A 15,550-nucleotide genomic window follows, 5' to 3' on the forward strand; every position below is an offset into this window, starting at 1 on the left:
TCCCTCTCACATCATAAAACGTTTCCCATTTCAGCCATTACCCTGGAGAGGAGAGGTTCTGGTTGTTTCTGAGCTGTGTGTGGTGCTGGGAGCTGATCAGCAGCACTGTGAACCTGCAGCGCTATGAGCAATGAGCAATGATTCACAGACTACCCACCGTGCCTGTAAATCCACACCCTACATTACAATATAGATTTGATGTAATGTGGACTATAACTTACTTGAATGAATGGATACATAGGCTAATGACTTATATTCACAGACAACACACTACGCCTACAAATTCACTGTCTAGCTGCACACAGCACATGGAGGGGCTGTAATGATCTATAGAAAAATAGATAGGTGACAATGATAGGTGAATGTACCACTTAATCAGTTCTCTGTTGTTGTGGCTTGCCCTTCAGAATTGGGTTCACTTAGCCTTGAATGCATTCCCAGCATTCAAAGATGGAATCATCTTTCTGAACACAAAGTCAGGTGAGAGTGGGTCAAAAAGATGGTGACGTACCTGCTAGTCCACAGGTTTGTGTGCACTCGGACCAAGGTGACCAATCAGATAGCTGGCAGTTGACGGGACACTCCACCACACAGGAAGCGTTCATCTGCCACTTCCTATCCAGACCCAGCTGAAAGAGAAACAAAAAGAAAAGTACTTTATTGGGCTATTTGTGGCCAACGAGAGATTCTTCTTCCGGCCTCTTCCCAAGTCCCCTAGTCAACACACAAACGTACACAAACAGCAACCTGTCTGGATTCTGAAGACAGAAGATTTGCTCTTATTAATGACTAATGAGCTTTGGAATGGAAAGAGAAGAACACACACCTCTTCACAGAACTTGAGGTCGACAGACTTGCCGTCACTTCGTACACAGTCCAGCATGCGCGTCTTTATGCCACTACCACACACAGCTCTCTCACTCAGCTGACATGTGCTCCAATCTGCATGAAGGAAAAAGAAAACAGGATAAAACCGAGGCGGCCTTTCTCCCAACCTCTTTTCCTCTCCATTGCACTTAGTTCAATCTCAAATGTCATGCGGTCTAAATATACTCGAGGTAAGATGAAATTCAATAATGTATTTACAGTCCAGAGCCATATTTCTATATTGATATACGTCTCTGGTACCAACCATTGCATAAAGTCATCCAGGCTGACATTTGCCTTACCGGTGATGTTATAGGAGTAGTGATAGCAGTTGCTGTTGAGGCTGCAGGGCTCGGTCTCCGTGGTGTTGGGGCACAGCTTCCCCTCTCCAGGTTGACGGATGAGGCATGCCGTCCTCTCTCTCGTGCTGATTTTGTTGCATGGCTTCAAGCAGAGAATAAATCAATCAATCAATCAATCATTCAGATTATTTTATAAAGCCGTTTGTACATCAGTCGTTGTCACAGAGTGCTTTTACCGTGACCTGACAGGGAATCCACTTTTAGTTTGCCGTTTAATGCGAACCAAATATGAAACCCTGTTCAAGTGAAGTTACCACTTTCCGACCAGCAAATCGAAAAAGGTTTTCCATGAATATATTTTTCTTCCTACATTACTCTCTGTCTATTTCCACCTCTGCCCATTTTCCCAACCAACCCCTGCTAGATAAACTGGTCTATTCAGGTGTTGGTGACAGGCGTTTCTATTTGGAGTGCTGTCTTCCCCTGCAGGGACATATTCCATAGCCAAGGTAATTCATTTCCCCAAGGGATCCGTGGCAGAGTGCCTGGGAATGGGAGTGGCAGGGACTGTGACACGGGTGACCCCTCTTCCCAATAGAGGTTCACCACAGGCACACGCACGCACACACACACACACACACACACGCACACACACACATACACATACACAAGGGGTGACAGGGTGGTCACAGCATGCTATGTAGAGCTGCATAAGATCATCTTCCCTGCTCAGTCATCCCACCCTCTCTCCCTTTGTTCATTTCTCAGGATAAATCACAGCTATTCTCCCACCAGAGATCAATATCCACTGAATAGCCATCATTTAAATTGGTGTAAGCCTTGCTAGAACATCATACTAAATTGGTGAGAGCCCAGTAGGAGAAAAACACATACCAAATGGACATCACCTAAATGGCTACGAGCCTTGCTGGAGAATCACACTTAACAAATGGCATCCTTCGAAACTGGTGAGAGCCCAACAGGAGAATCACACTTACCGAATTGCCATCGCTAAAATTGGTGCAAACCCAAAGTGAGAGTTGCTGGCAAGAGCTCTGCTGTGAATTGTTTTTTTTTCACTGTGGGAAAATGGCCCAAACAGGTTAATGGAGAGTAGACACTTGGCATGATTGGCCAGTTATTAAATGTTAAGGTGTGAGACAGAGATCCATGGTGAGAAGCAGAACACCTCTGTGCTCTCCAGCTATGAGTTAACCCTTTAAGCAGTCTACTCTTGCTTTCAGTGTTCAGCACCACATAAATAAACAGCAAAAAAAGAAATGTCCTCTCACTGTCAACTACATATATTTTCGGCAAACTTAACATGTGTATATATGTGTATGAACATAACAAGATTCAACAACTGAGACATAAACTGAACAAGTTCAACAGATATGTGACTAACAGAAACGGAATAATGTGTCCCTGAACAAAGGGGGGGTCAAAATCAAAAGTAACAGTCATTATCTGGGGTGGCCACCAGCTGCATTAAGTACTGAAGTGCATCTCCTCCTCATGGACTGCACCAGATTTGCCAGTTCTTGCTGTGAGATGCTACCCCACTCTTCCACCTAGGCACCGGCAAGTTCCCGGACATTTCTGGGGGGAATGGCCCTACCCCTCACCCTCCGATCCAACAGGTGCCAGATGTACTCAATGGGATTGAGATCCAGTCTCTTCGCTGGCCATGGTAGAACACTGACAATCCTGTCTTGCAAGAAATCGCGCACAGAATGAGCAGTATGGCTGGTGGCATTGTCATGCTGGAGGGTCATGTCAGGATGAGCCTGCAGGAAGGGTACCACATGAGGGAAGAGGATGTCTTCCCTGTAACACACAGCGTTGAGATTGCCTGAAATGACAACAAGCTCAGTTCGATGATGCTGTGACACACTGCCCCAGACCATGACGGACCCTCCACTTCCAAATCGATCCCGCTCCAGAGTACAGGCCTCGGTGTAATGCTCATTCCTTCGACGATAAACGCGAATCCGACCATCACTCCTGGTGAGACAAAACCGCGACTTGTCAGTGAAGAGCACTTTTTGCCAGTCCTGTCTGGTCCAGCGATGGTGGGTTTGTGCCCATAGCGACGTTGTTGCCGGTGATGTCTGGTGATGACTTGCCTTACAACAGGCCTACAAGCCCTCAGTCCAGCTTCTCTCAGCCTATTGCGGATAGTCTGAGCACTGAAGGAGGGATTGTACGTTCCAGGTGTAACTCGGGCAGTTGTTGTTTCCATCCTGTACCTGACCCGCAGGTGTGATGTTCGGATTTACCGATCCTGTGCAGGTGTTGTTACACGTGGTCTGCCACTGCGAGGACGATCAGCTATCCATCCTGTCTCCCTGTAGCGCTGTCTTAGGTGTCTCACAGTACAGACATTGCAATTTATTGCCCTGGCCACGTCTGCAGTCCTCATGCCTCCTTGCAGCATGCCTAAGGCACGTTCACGCAGATGAGCAGGGTCAATGGGCATCTTTCTTTTGTTGTTTTTCAGAGTCAGTAGAAAGGCCTCTTTATAGTGTCCTAAGTTTCCATAACTGTGACCTTAATTGCCTACTGTCTGTAAGCTGTTAGTGTCTTAACGACCGTTCCACAGGTGATGTTCATTAATTGTTTATGGTTCATTGAACACACACGGGGAACAGTTTTTTCAGTGAATTTTGATTTTTAAGAATTATCTTTGAAAGACAGGATCTATCTGAGTTTAGCATAGAATACATTAGAATTGAGGTGGACATTTCTTTGCTCCCAACCAAACCCAACCAACCAAACCCAACCAACCAAACCCAACCAACCAAACCCAGAAAACACAAAATATCTTAAATATTGCAAAGGGATAAAATAGGTGATAAAACAACAAGGTAGTCAGTATCTGTCCATACCAGTGAGCAGCGGCTCCAGACCCCCCAGTCAGACAGAACACAGTCCTCAGGGCAGGGCAGCTGGCTATCTCTGGCCCCAAGTGGCATCTCCTCTGGGTCACACAGGTAGTCCTCCACAGAGTCCGACGGCCCATCCATAGTGTTCTGCATACACCTGGACAGAGGGGGACAATAGGCTAGTAGTACTGATTGGCCCTGTCATGCCAAATAGTGTCGTTGTTGTTGTCCCCCCCATTCGATCAGTTCTAGCTTCCGTTGCTAGGGCTGTTGCTAGAACTTGCAAAATTCTGACCAGCCTACACTCCATTTGGAGCTGAAATGAATCATTCAAATAGGTTAAGTTGTATCTATATGAGCTGTTTGTCCATACCTGACCTTTCTGGTCTGCACTCCTTCTCCACAGTTCTCCTTCAGGTCCACGTTGCTGACCTTCCAGACACTCCAGGGTTCAGCCACCCACACATACTGACCACAGTCACTGAGACACGGCACCACCTCATACACCTTGTGAGAGACCACTAGACTGTAAGCCATCTATAGTCACTATAGCCATATATAGCCATCTGTAGTAACTTCAGTGAACTTTTAGTCATTTTTGTGTGATTTTTAACATTTTTAATTGTGATTAACTGCATTGTCTGAAAGAGGAAAACACAATGAAAATATCCAAAATACATAAGCTAAAATCTACAATGCCATGTAAAAACAAGTTGACATTGAAGTTAAAGAAAGTGTGCTTTCTCAATTTACCTAATTTTGCCAACGTTACTTTGGACAAAATCAAGACGTCAATATTCTTGTCATAAAAAATCATTTAAAAAATCTTAAATTACAGCTCGCTTAGTTATTTCAGAATCGCGATGAATCACAACTGGATCATCTGTTTTAATCATTTGACAGCCCTATATAAAAGGCAAGTGACAAGTCACTCACCTGAGCCTGTGGAGGGGGTCAGTTCATACACCCAGGAAAAGAAGAAGAGACCAGGGGGAAACAGACAGTGTGTGTTTAAATACGTGAGTATTATAATGAAGTTCAACATGTTCTCTTGATTCTCATAGATTTCACAGTTCCTTTCCCTTCTTTAATCTTACGAGTACAAGCCCTAACTCGGCTAATGAATAAAACACCGAAAGATGTCCACTCTGGCTTCTTTAAAAAAGAAACACTGTTTTGGTTCCTTTAATCTAATGCATTAAATCATAAGTATTTTAATTAAACATTGAAACGAGCCAGGGACCTCTACCATCTACCATATTCTACGTGAGAACAGAGAGTCTAAGGCCTGGTCTAAGGCACTGCATCTCAGTGCTAGAGGTGTCACAACAGACCATGGTTCGATTCCAGGCTGTATCACGGCTGAGATTGGGAGTCCCATAGGGCAGAGCACAATTGGCCCAGGGTCTTCCGGGTTAGGGTTTGGCCGTGGTAGGCCATCATTGTAAATGAGAGTTAAATAAAATAAATAAAATATCCCTTACTCTTTACCCCCTAGACACTAAGTTGTGGAGATCTGAGGAAATTTGATTGGTTTAAGCAATATGGTACAAATCTGTCCAATCTTCTCAGATCTCCGCAAGTGTCTAGGGGTTGTTTCTAAACAGAGCCAAGAGTGATGGACGTCCCCCAATCACCTGGTTGACGTGGTCGAGTTTGGGGCACGGTCTACCACCGTTGTAAGGCTTCTCCCTCAGCCACTTGGAACGCACTTTGACCCCGCTGCCGCAAGACTTGCTGCATCGTGACCAGTTGGACCACTCACTGAGTTTACAGTCAGACGGACAGGGGATGATGCAAGCCTCCTCAATATATCCTTAAACCAGAAAGAGAGATAACTAGGCTTCAGTTTCATCATCTGACAGTTTACACAGTTAGTGATGCATCAAGCTTCAGTTATACAACATGCTGTGAAATTGGGTTGCAAAATTTAAACTCTAAAATATCTAACTGAACAGCACCTGGAGTAAATCCAGCATTCCTACTGATGAAAGAGAGGATTATAAAGAACTGCGATGGCAGCGCAGGGCAACACACACCATTATAACACTGTTTACTGGAGCTTGGCAAATACAATGAAACGAGAGAGCAGCAGCCTGTTGTGTGATTTAGAAGGCTGTTGTTTTCTGTGTGAGCCAGTCACACACACACAGAGAGAGAGAGAGAGAGAGAGAGAGAGAGAGAGAGAGAGAGAGAGAGGCTGAGAGAGGGAGATAGACAGAGAGAGAGAGAGAGAGAGAGGGAGGGAGAGAGTCACAGACACAGAGACAAAGAGAATGGCGAGAGCGAGAGACAGACAGAGACACACAGAGACACACAGAGAACAACAGAGACACACAGACAGAGAGAATGGTGAGAGCAAGAGAGAGCAAGCGAGAGAGAGAGAGAGAGAGAGAGAGAGAAAGAGAGAGAGAGAGAGAGAGAGAGAGAGAGCGAGAGAGAGAGAGAGAGGTCATGATTTTTTGTTTTTTGGCAGGAGTGCCTCTCTCTCGGCTTGTTATTTATGTTTATCTGCACGAGGGTGGATTACTGAGCCTCATTTGTCCACTGAAAGACTAGGGAGGACATTGCTCTTAGCTGAAGCTAGTTCACAACACAGGAACCTGCGAGGATCCACAGTAATGGAAAATACATTAACATATTATGAATGAGGAATTTTGAGCAAGTTTGAGTTATTATTTCTTAGATTCTTTTACATCTGGTAAATGTATGATTCTGAACTTTCTGACGTAAGATGAGATCAGAAGAACAAACACAGTCTATTTTTCCCTCGAGGACATTTTACAAACAAAGAGTAACAGCGTTATTAGAGGGAGAGTTATTGTTGCCCAAATTGATTACCCCATAATCTCCTTGTATTTGGGCTTTTATTTGGTTATATATTTAGAATTCTTCTACATTTTATGGAAGTCACCTGGCTACCATTCCCAGAAGACCCACAAAACATAACAATTTGGAAACCACCCGTGAACCGAAATGAAAAGACGAATCAAGATGATCCAATTCCTGAGGAACTGACCCGTGTACGCTACAGACACTCTTCAGATACATCTAATACTACTACAGACACACTGCAGATTTATTCATATATTTTTGGGGTTCTATGTAGAGCCATTTTGAGGGCCATATATGAAACAAGCTATTGGACCCTTTTGGTTCTACATAGAGAAGCTACTATAAGACTGTTTTAACATAGATCCATCCTGCCAAGCCCACATAAAGCAGGGAATTCAATTGTCACTATAGTACCCATTATTGGACAGACTTTACGGTATTTTGTCTGTAAAAACAATCAGGCAATGTTTTTTAGAACCCAATTCATACAGTCCCATTTTTACCACATTCTTGCCGGGATAAGACTTTTATATCTCCCGTTCACATGCCGGCAAGTTTAGGATGGGGAATAGAGTGGGCCGATGCGGGTGGATGTCTATGTTAATGAATCCATTGAATATACACTATCACAAAGAAATTCATTATTCATTGGTTTTAGGCAGGTCCTAAGAAACATTATAGGACTAATGAAATGTATTTTGAAAAGAATAGAATTTTGATTTGGATGATGTTACTGGTCTGTGCAGTCGATAGGCCACATGGCTGGCAATGCAAATGAAATCAATAGTTGTTTTGTTCATTAAACGGACAAGGCACACTTAGCCTACCCTGATCACCGTCAACACATATATTTATATTAGGCTTTATAGTATGCTAAGAATATAAATATAACAGGAATAAAATACAAACCTTGCGTCACGGCAACGTGTAGAACCACTGTCATATAAAGCATATGAAACGTTTCATCTCTTATATTGAGAGTATCTTCATCAACAACCTCTGTGGGCATTTGGAGATGTCTATACGTGATCAAGCAAAGATGATAGGCCTGCACTTGATTTAGGCTTCATTATTGCATGCTAAATGTTTCTGATCAGCCAGAGAGTTAACCAAATATACAGACGGAGATTCAGAGAAACAAAATCACATTGATGATTAAGACAAGTCTGTGTGGCTTGTCAAGTCTGTGGCTTTTGGTCGGGAGTAGGCCTAGGTTACTAATCAACAGAGTGAAGAGCAAAATAATCCACTAATTAAACTACATAATATGCTGGAAAAATGTTCTGATCAGTGTTAATAAATGAGCCAACTAGACAAGATGAGCAGCACTCATCTCAACTTAGCTAACATTTCCACAGTCTAATTGTAGCTTAACCAATATCCAAACGGAGAAAAATCTGCCTCAAAGCAGCGCAAAAAGGTGCTGAAATAGTTGACCACACACGGGTAGGCTAATAATTTGAATATATTTTAATAGTTACAGTAAGCAACAGTTTGATGCCTTCAATTGCATTAGTTTACTTTATTCCAATATTTTCGTCATGCAGTGATATTTATTCCCACAGTATTTGCCACAGTATTTATTTCTGGATCCATCCATTTTTTGGTTAAGAAAACAGTGCATGTGGTTGGTGTGCTATGGGAAGAGATGAGTGAAGTGACATGCCAAAGTTTAGAACTGCCAGTAGTAAGGGGTGCTGCCTACAGTAAGAACCATCAATAGTTTAAGAGAGTAGTGCGTGCCAATGTCACCTCAGTATTACCATTACATTTCATACTAAGCCGTAGGCAGAACTTAACCGCCAGGCAGAACTTAACCGCCAGCCAGAAGAGGACTGGCCACCCCACATAGCCTGGTTCCTCTCTAGGTTTCTTCCTAGGTTTTGGCCTTTCTAGGGAGTTTTTCCTAGCCAACGTGCTTCTACACCTGTATTGCTTGCTGTTTGGGGTTTTAGGCTGGGTTTCTGTACAGCACTTTGAGATATCAGCTGATGTACGAAGGGCTATATAAATACATTTGATTTGATTTTGATTTGAACCGCAATCATGAGTAGGTTGGTTCACGGAAATAAAACTTTAGGTTTTGATATTGGCAACACCTTTCAGATATAAAAATATGTTGGAATGCCAAAGTTGTTCGAAAAATGTATTGGTTTGAAAGCTGTATAGGTAACAATTTACCTTCAATGAATTTGAATTCATTTTAATGTAATTTATTCATTTAATTTGTTTTTATTTTTATTTCATGTATTTAAATTATTATAATAATTTGAGTAATAATCCAATTTAAAAAATACAATAAAATAATGTAATCTATAGCACGTGTGGGAGCCAATCAGGTAGGTTGATTATGTTGTTGGAGCAATAGAGCTACAATACCAGTAACTCCTGTATAGCCATTGCATCATCACTGATCTTCTTGGGTTCCTTAAGCTTGAAAAAATGCCACCCTAATCCCTTCACAGTGTGACATGTAGGGCACTTGGGCAGTGGTGATGGAGAGGTAGACATACAGTACAATAGCAGTAGCTAGTGTTTAACAATTGCTTGTGCCATCTCATCACGTCGCAGCTCTACACTATCAACCACACCACAGGCCCCATACTGCAAGTGAAGCTATGATTCATAAAGGGATGGGTTTTTACAGAGAACAAACACTGAAGCCCACTCACTGCTGTAAGCACTTGGTTCAGCGCTACAACCTTCCATGAGTTAACATGGAAGAGACAATAGCACTGTGATTCCTAACTTTCGTCTCAGCGTTGGTTCGAAGGCGATACTACTGTGTATTCCTGATAATACAGCTTGTTGGGACGAAAACAGCTCTGATGCTCTACATGTGCATTGCATTCTCTTTGGGGTTTTAGGTTGGGTTTCTGTATAAGCACTTTGTTACATCTGCTGGTTTAAAAAGGGCTATATAAATAAATGTGATTGGTTTAAATGTGATTAATGTTCCTTTGACATATTTGGGCTAAGGGCAGAGCGACTGCATCAAGCTGAGCAGGCCCTTCCTCTTCGTTATCACATTGATTTGTTCTCTATTGAATTTACAATCAGTGGCTGCTGATAAGGACACAGTGAGAAGAGTGTTTGCTCTGCACTCTCAATCTGACATCAAATTGGTTCGAATGGAGCCACATCAAGAGAACACATATGTAAATGCTGGAATAAATACTTTCTTGATGGAGAGAACAAGGGAACAACATTATCGAAACGTATTCAATAATGAGCTGAATCAAATTGATGAGAAATCCAAAGACCAAAGCCAAAGCATTTTCAATTGCCTTATCTTGCATTTCTCCACACTCGTTTTCTGTTTTCTGTAACAGGAACTAGCCTGTTCTGTGTATGATGATGTCTTATCTCTGAGCAGGCCTTTAAATGGAGATACAGACATCCAGTATAAATCACAGTGGCTATGTTAAATGCATATAGCTTCAAGGGAGTTGATGAGAGATGGAAGAGAGACACTGGATGTGACTCCCCGTGGCTGTTGCACCGTGACAAAGGTACTGCAGACTTATCATCATAACATCATCATACATAACGAGGTGATGTCCTCCTTATAGACATGAACAGTAATTGGATGTTGGTGAGAGGCCTGTAAGACTCACCGTGGCTGTTGCACCGTGACGTCTCCACCAGTCTGTTGTCCTGGTCGTAACACACCATGGCCTGGTAGCGGTAGCCCTGGCCACACTCCTTGATGTCCCCCTGGATCTTCATGCCCGGCTGGCCCTCCACACGGCCACCCTCAGGCAGGATGCAGTCCGACCAGTTCCCCACGGGCTGGGCGTTGTACTTGTTACAGGGGCAGTACTGGATCTCACTGAGTGGGTACATCTGGTTGTTCTTACACTGGTCTCGCTTTTTGCTCTTCCCTGAGAAGAGAGAAGGGAGAAAGGTAGGACAGGCGATCAATCAAACTCATATGCAGCCTGGCTGTGTCTAACTCATATAACCCGAACGGCAATCACTTAGATTGGTAATAGCCAAACCGGAAAATAACCATAGTACTGAAAGAAACGTTGTAAAAAGCTGATATCCTGGATCCAGATAAAGGATAGAGATGATCATATATATTTTTACTCAACATCCGCTAACTTGGACCAGGTGAAAATGGGGGGTTCGATACAAGTCACTTTCAGCAATGTGAGTTTTTCCTGAAGAATCTCAGGGTCCTATAGGATTATCCTATATAATCCTTATGCTATACATTCAACCTCCCTCCAGGCATACTATGGAGGGCACTTAGACTGTTGACTGACCAAATAAGATTTGTGACACTCTGGCATTTGACTATGCAGTGATACTGTCTCACTCACACTGGAACCTTAACGTCAAAGTCATGTCAAGTACTTCAGTCTCTTTAGGTAGGAAGCTGCACTTAACAGATCTATAGGACCAGAGGAAATAGGATCTAACCCTCATACTAACCTTAATCATTAGGGGGATGAAATAAATAAATATGTGAGCCTGTATCGGTATTTACTTCTTCTGAACTTGCAAACTGTGGCCAAAGGCTCTAGTCACATTGTGTCTCTACACAGACAAAAAGGACTAAGTTAGTGAGTTTACTGTACTTGTAGACCTAATACAGTCCACTGAGAGACAAAGAGAACTAACCTCAGAGTTTCCAGGATTTCCTCCATCAGCATAGCGAACTGCTTCAGAGACTGACAGTTTGGGGTTCTAATCAAATCAAGCTGTATTTATTCAGACATGGAATGCAATGCATTCTAATAAAAACAAATAAAAACAATACCAATAAAAGCTGAAATATTTACTACACAACAAACATAAGATTTAAAAAAAATGAAAGAATGACAAAAGTGAAACGACTAAAAAACACCCTAAGGAAAGCTTAAAAGATGTGTTTTGAGATCTATTCCACAGTCCTCCTGTCATAATAACCAACAGAGGACATGGAAATCAGATTATATCCCAGAGAAATAGAAGTGCAGTGAATTTAAGTAACCTAATTATATATATATTTTTTATGAGCATGGCCATATTACTATTACACCATATTAGATGACTGTCATTCACATTCCATTAACCCAGTTCAATGTAACATCAATAGGTTTAGGCTACTAAAGGATACTCAAATTTTCCCTACACCCATCATGAGGTTGCTACAACCTAGCCTATGAATGAATGTTTACAACGTAGGTGTACAGGTCATGATCAAGGTGACAGACAGTGACACATTCAATACCGCCTTGTGCACTCTTGCCTGAATCTAGCTGATATAGGGTGTAATCATTAGTCCAACAGTTGCAAATGAGAGTTTCTATTGGACAAATGAATGTATGTTTATCCCTGTTTCGTTTCGCTTGCTTCTGTTTAAGTTTAATATGCAGGCTGTTGGTCTAGCCACCCGACAACCTGTCCGCTCAGCCCTATCCCCTCCTCCCTTCTCCGGACCAGACCTTCTCCCATTCCTCACTTCCCTCCAACTCATTCAAGACCACTGGCTGCATCCCCTCTGACTTCAAAATGTCCCAAGTCGCTCCCCTCCTCAAGATACCAACACTCGACTCATCTGCCTTCAACAACTATAGACCTGTATCCCTTTTATTTTCTTTCCAAAACACTTGATTAACTCTCTCATCTCTCTCAGAACGATCTTGTTGAGCCTAATCGGTCAAGACGGATCACTCAACTGAGATTGTGTCACGGAGGCACTCCACACTGAGCTCTATTCTCTGTCTTCTAGATCTATTCACTGCCTTCTACCCTGTGAACCATAATATACTCCTCTCCACCCTCTCAGGCATGGGTGTCAGGCTCTGCACCCTCTTTGATTGCATTCTACTACTTGGGAGGCCGCTCCAAACAGGTGACATGGAGAGGATCTATTATCTGCACCATGTACTCTCACTACTGGTGTCCCACAGGGCTCGGTTCTAGACCCTCTCCTTTTTGCTCTATACACCAAGTCTCTCAGCTCCGTCATATACTCTCATGGTCTCTCCTATCATTGCTATGCAGATGACACTCAACTGCTTTTCTCCTTCGGATGCCCATTTTGTGACATGCATCTCTGTGTGCCTGATAGATATCTCAGCTTGGATGTCGGCCAACCACATCAAGCTCAACCTCAACCCCGGAAGCACTGCCCGCTGAAAGACCTCTGCATCACGATTGACAACTCCACAGTGTCACCCTCTGAGAGTACAAAGAGCTGTGACCCTGTCGTTCTCTTCAAACATCAAAGCAGTGACTCGCTCCTTCAGGTTCATGATGTACAACATCCGTAGAGTACGACCCTACCTCACACAGGAAGCGGCGCAGGACCTAATCCAGGCACTTGTCATCTCCCGTCATGACTATTGCAACTCTCTGTTGGCTGGACTTCCTGCTTGTGCAATAAAACCCCTGTAACTTATCCAGAATGCTGCAACCCACCTGGTTTTCAACCTTCCCAAGTTATCCCATCCAAAGCTCGCATCCACTACAAGAACATGGTGCTTGCCTACGGAGCAGCAAGAGGAACTGCCACTCCTACCTTCAGGCTATGTTCAAACCCTACACCCCAACCTGAGCACTCCGTTCTGCCACCTGGTCTCTTTGCCATCCCATAGGGTGAAGGGCCCAGTCCAAGCTCTCTATCCTGGCACCCCAATGTTGGAACTAGCTTCACCCTGAAGCTAGGACAGCAGAGTCCCTGCCCATTGTGCGAAATCACCAGAAACCCTACCTCTTCAAAGATTATCTTAAATAATCCCCCTCCTCCAAAACCAAAGAACTCTTTCCTTAACCAACACTTGCACTTGAAATATTAAGCCTTCTGGCTCTTTTTTGCAAGAATGAATGCAACGTTATAGCCTAAAACCTTATGATAATATCTTATAAATAATCACTATGTGGTGGTCAGCTTGTTCAGAAAGTTTTCCAACAGAATTGGCAGAATGAATGCACCCCTTATCACATGCAAACACAGTTCACTTTCATAGCTACATACAAACAGAAGGATCGTTTTGCTCATTGTATAATTTCTTCTCGCCTCTACATGCTCTCTGCCTCCTCTCACCTTTTCCCTTTGCGTGTGAACTTCAGAGCACAATACATCAGTGTCTGTGACCAGATGAAAAAACCTTTCCAAGCCAAACCTTCATATCAATACCGCTAACCACTACACACAGCCTGCATCATTGTCACCATATTAGCTGAGGTCAAAGTCAATATAGCTTCTAGAACTAACACGTTAGTAAACCCGATATAATCATGCAGTACAGTGTACAGTTAGCAAGCAGTTTAGCAGTTACACCTGCGGGCCCCGGTGGCAATAAATTAATAAAATCAAACACTTACCTTGACTTGGAAGAGTTCCAGTGTTGGACAGCCATAGTGAGCTAGCTAACATAGCATCCCTCTATGTTTAAGCTGGGTATTTGAATAGGCTAAACTAGCTAGCAGGATTCGCTAGCTAAGTGAAAGTGAAAAAATAAATACTACGAAATATAGCTAGCTCTCTCTCTCTCGCTTCTCCTTCATTTTTAAATAAATTAATTTGTTCAAAACTATTGCCTTTCTCTCTGATTTAACTACTCACCACATTTTATGCACTGTAGTGCTAGCTATCTGTAGCTTATGCTTTCAGTACTAGATTCCTTCTCTGTTACTTTGATTGGGTGGACAACATTTCAGTTCATACTGAAAGAGCTCTTATAGGTTAGAGGACATCCTCCGGGTTGTCATAATTACTGTGTAAGTCTATGGAAGGGGGAGAATCATGAGCCTCCTAGGTTTTGTATTGAAGTCAATGTACCCAGAGGAGGACGGAATCCAGCTGTCCTCCGGCTACACCATGGTGCTAACCTACAGAGTGCTGTTGGGGCTGTTGAGGCTATAACCTTCATTGCAAAACAGTGTTTTTAATTCAATTATTTGGTGACGTGAATAGATTTAGTATATATTTTTTATGTTTCACTATTTTTATTTTCATGAAATTCACTGAGGAGGATTGTTTATCCCTTCATCCTCTGAGGAGCCTCCACTGATATCCACATATAATTGAATTCCACAGTTTGCACTGAAACTGTCTGCTTTAGGAAGAAGCCCACTGTGGGCAGCCCACTCAGTACCATTGATTTAAATGTAAATGTCACTGATATGTCTACCTCAGATGAGCCTCTCAGAATAGCACTAAAAACACACAAGCAACCCAGAAGAGGACAAAAATAGCCTATAGTAACATATGTAGCATAATAAACAAGGTTTATGAAATTAACATCAGAAAACATTAATATTCTGTTCATCTCTTATTAAACACACTTAGATCATTTCTGATGATGCAGTAGTAGCTAGAGTATACAATGTTACAGAATACAGTATATAGTAAAGATAGAAATGCAAATGGAGGAGGTGTTGCTATGTAGGTCCAGAGTCATATTCCTGTTAGGCTGAGAGAGGATCTCATGTCAGATGATGTAGAAGTAAAATGGCTACGGGTTCATCTGCCTCACCTAAAGCCTATTCTCGTAGGAAGTTGATATAGACCAACAAGTGCTAAAACTCAGTATTTGGACTATGAATGCTGGATAATGTAGGTGATATCAACAGAGAAGTATATTTTCTGGTTGACCTAAATATTGACTGGTTGTCATCAACCTGACCACTCAAAAATAAGCTCCAAGCTGTAACCAATGCCTG

The 15,550-nt window shown here is 42.7% G+C and overlaps 1 protein-coding gene across 1 annotated transcript in view; it reads right to left on the reverse strand.

Annotated features, from left to right (window-relative positions):
- The window catches only part of thsd7aa (thrombospondin, type I, domain containing 7Aa), a 151,227-nt gene that overhangs the window by 25,557 nt on the left and 110,120 nt on the right, over positions 1-15,550 (reverse strand). The window contains exons 13-20 of the mRNA XM_021572358.3: positions 10,507-10,773; positions 5,692-5,870; positions 4,991-4,996; positions 4,428-4,561; positions 4,058-4,211; positions 1,170-1,311; positions 827-942; positions 512-629 (exon numbers count right to left, since the gene is read on the reverse strand). Coding sequence (XP_021428033.3) covers positions 512-629; positions 827-942; positions 1,170-1,311; positions 4,058-4,211; positions 4,428-4,561; positions 4,991-4,996; positions 5,692-5,870; positions 10,507-10,773 — 1,116 coding nt within the window. The remainder of the gene's footprint in view (positions 1-511; positions 630-826; positions 943-1,169; positions 1,312-4,057; positions 4,212-4,427; positions 4,562-4,990; positions 4,997-5,691; positions 5,871-10,506; positions 10,774-15,550) is intronic.

This window comes from Oncorhynchus mykiss, chromosome 18, assembly GCF_057628025.1.
Source record: "Oncorhynchus mykiss isolate SJ-2025 chromosome 18, ASM5762802v1, whole genome shotgun sequence".
NCBI lineage: Eukaryota > Metazoa > Chordata > Actinopteri > Salmoniformes > Salmonidae > Oncorhynchus > Oncorhynchus mykiss.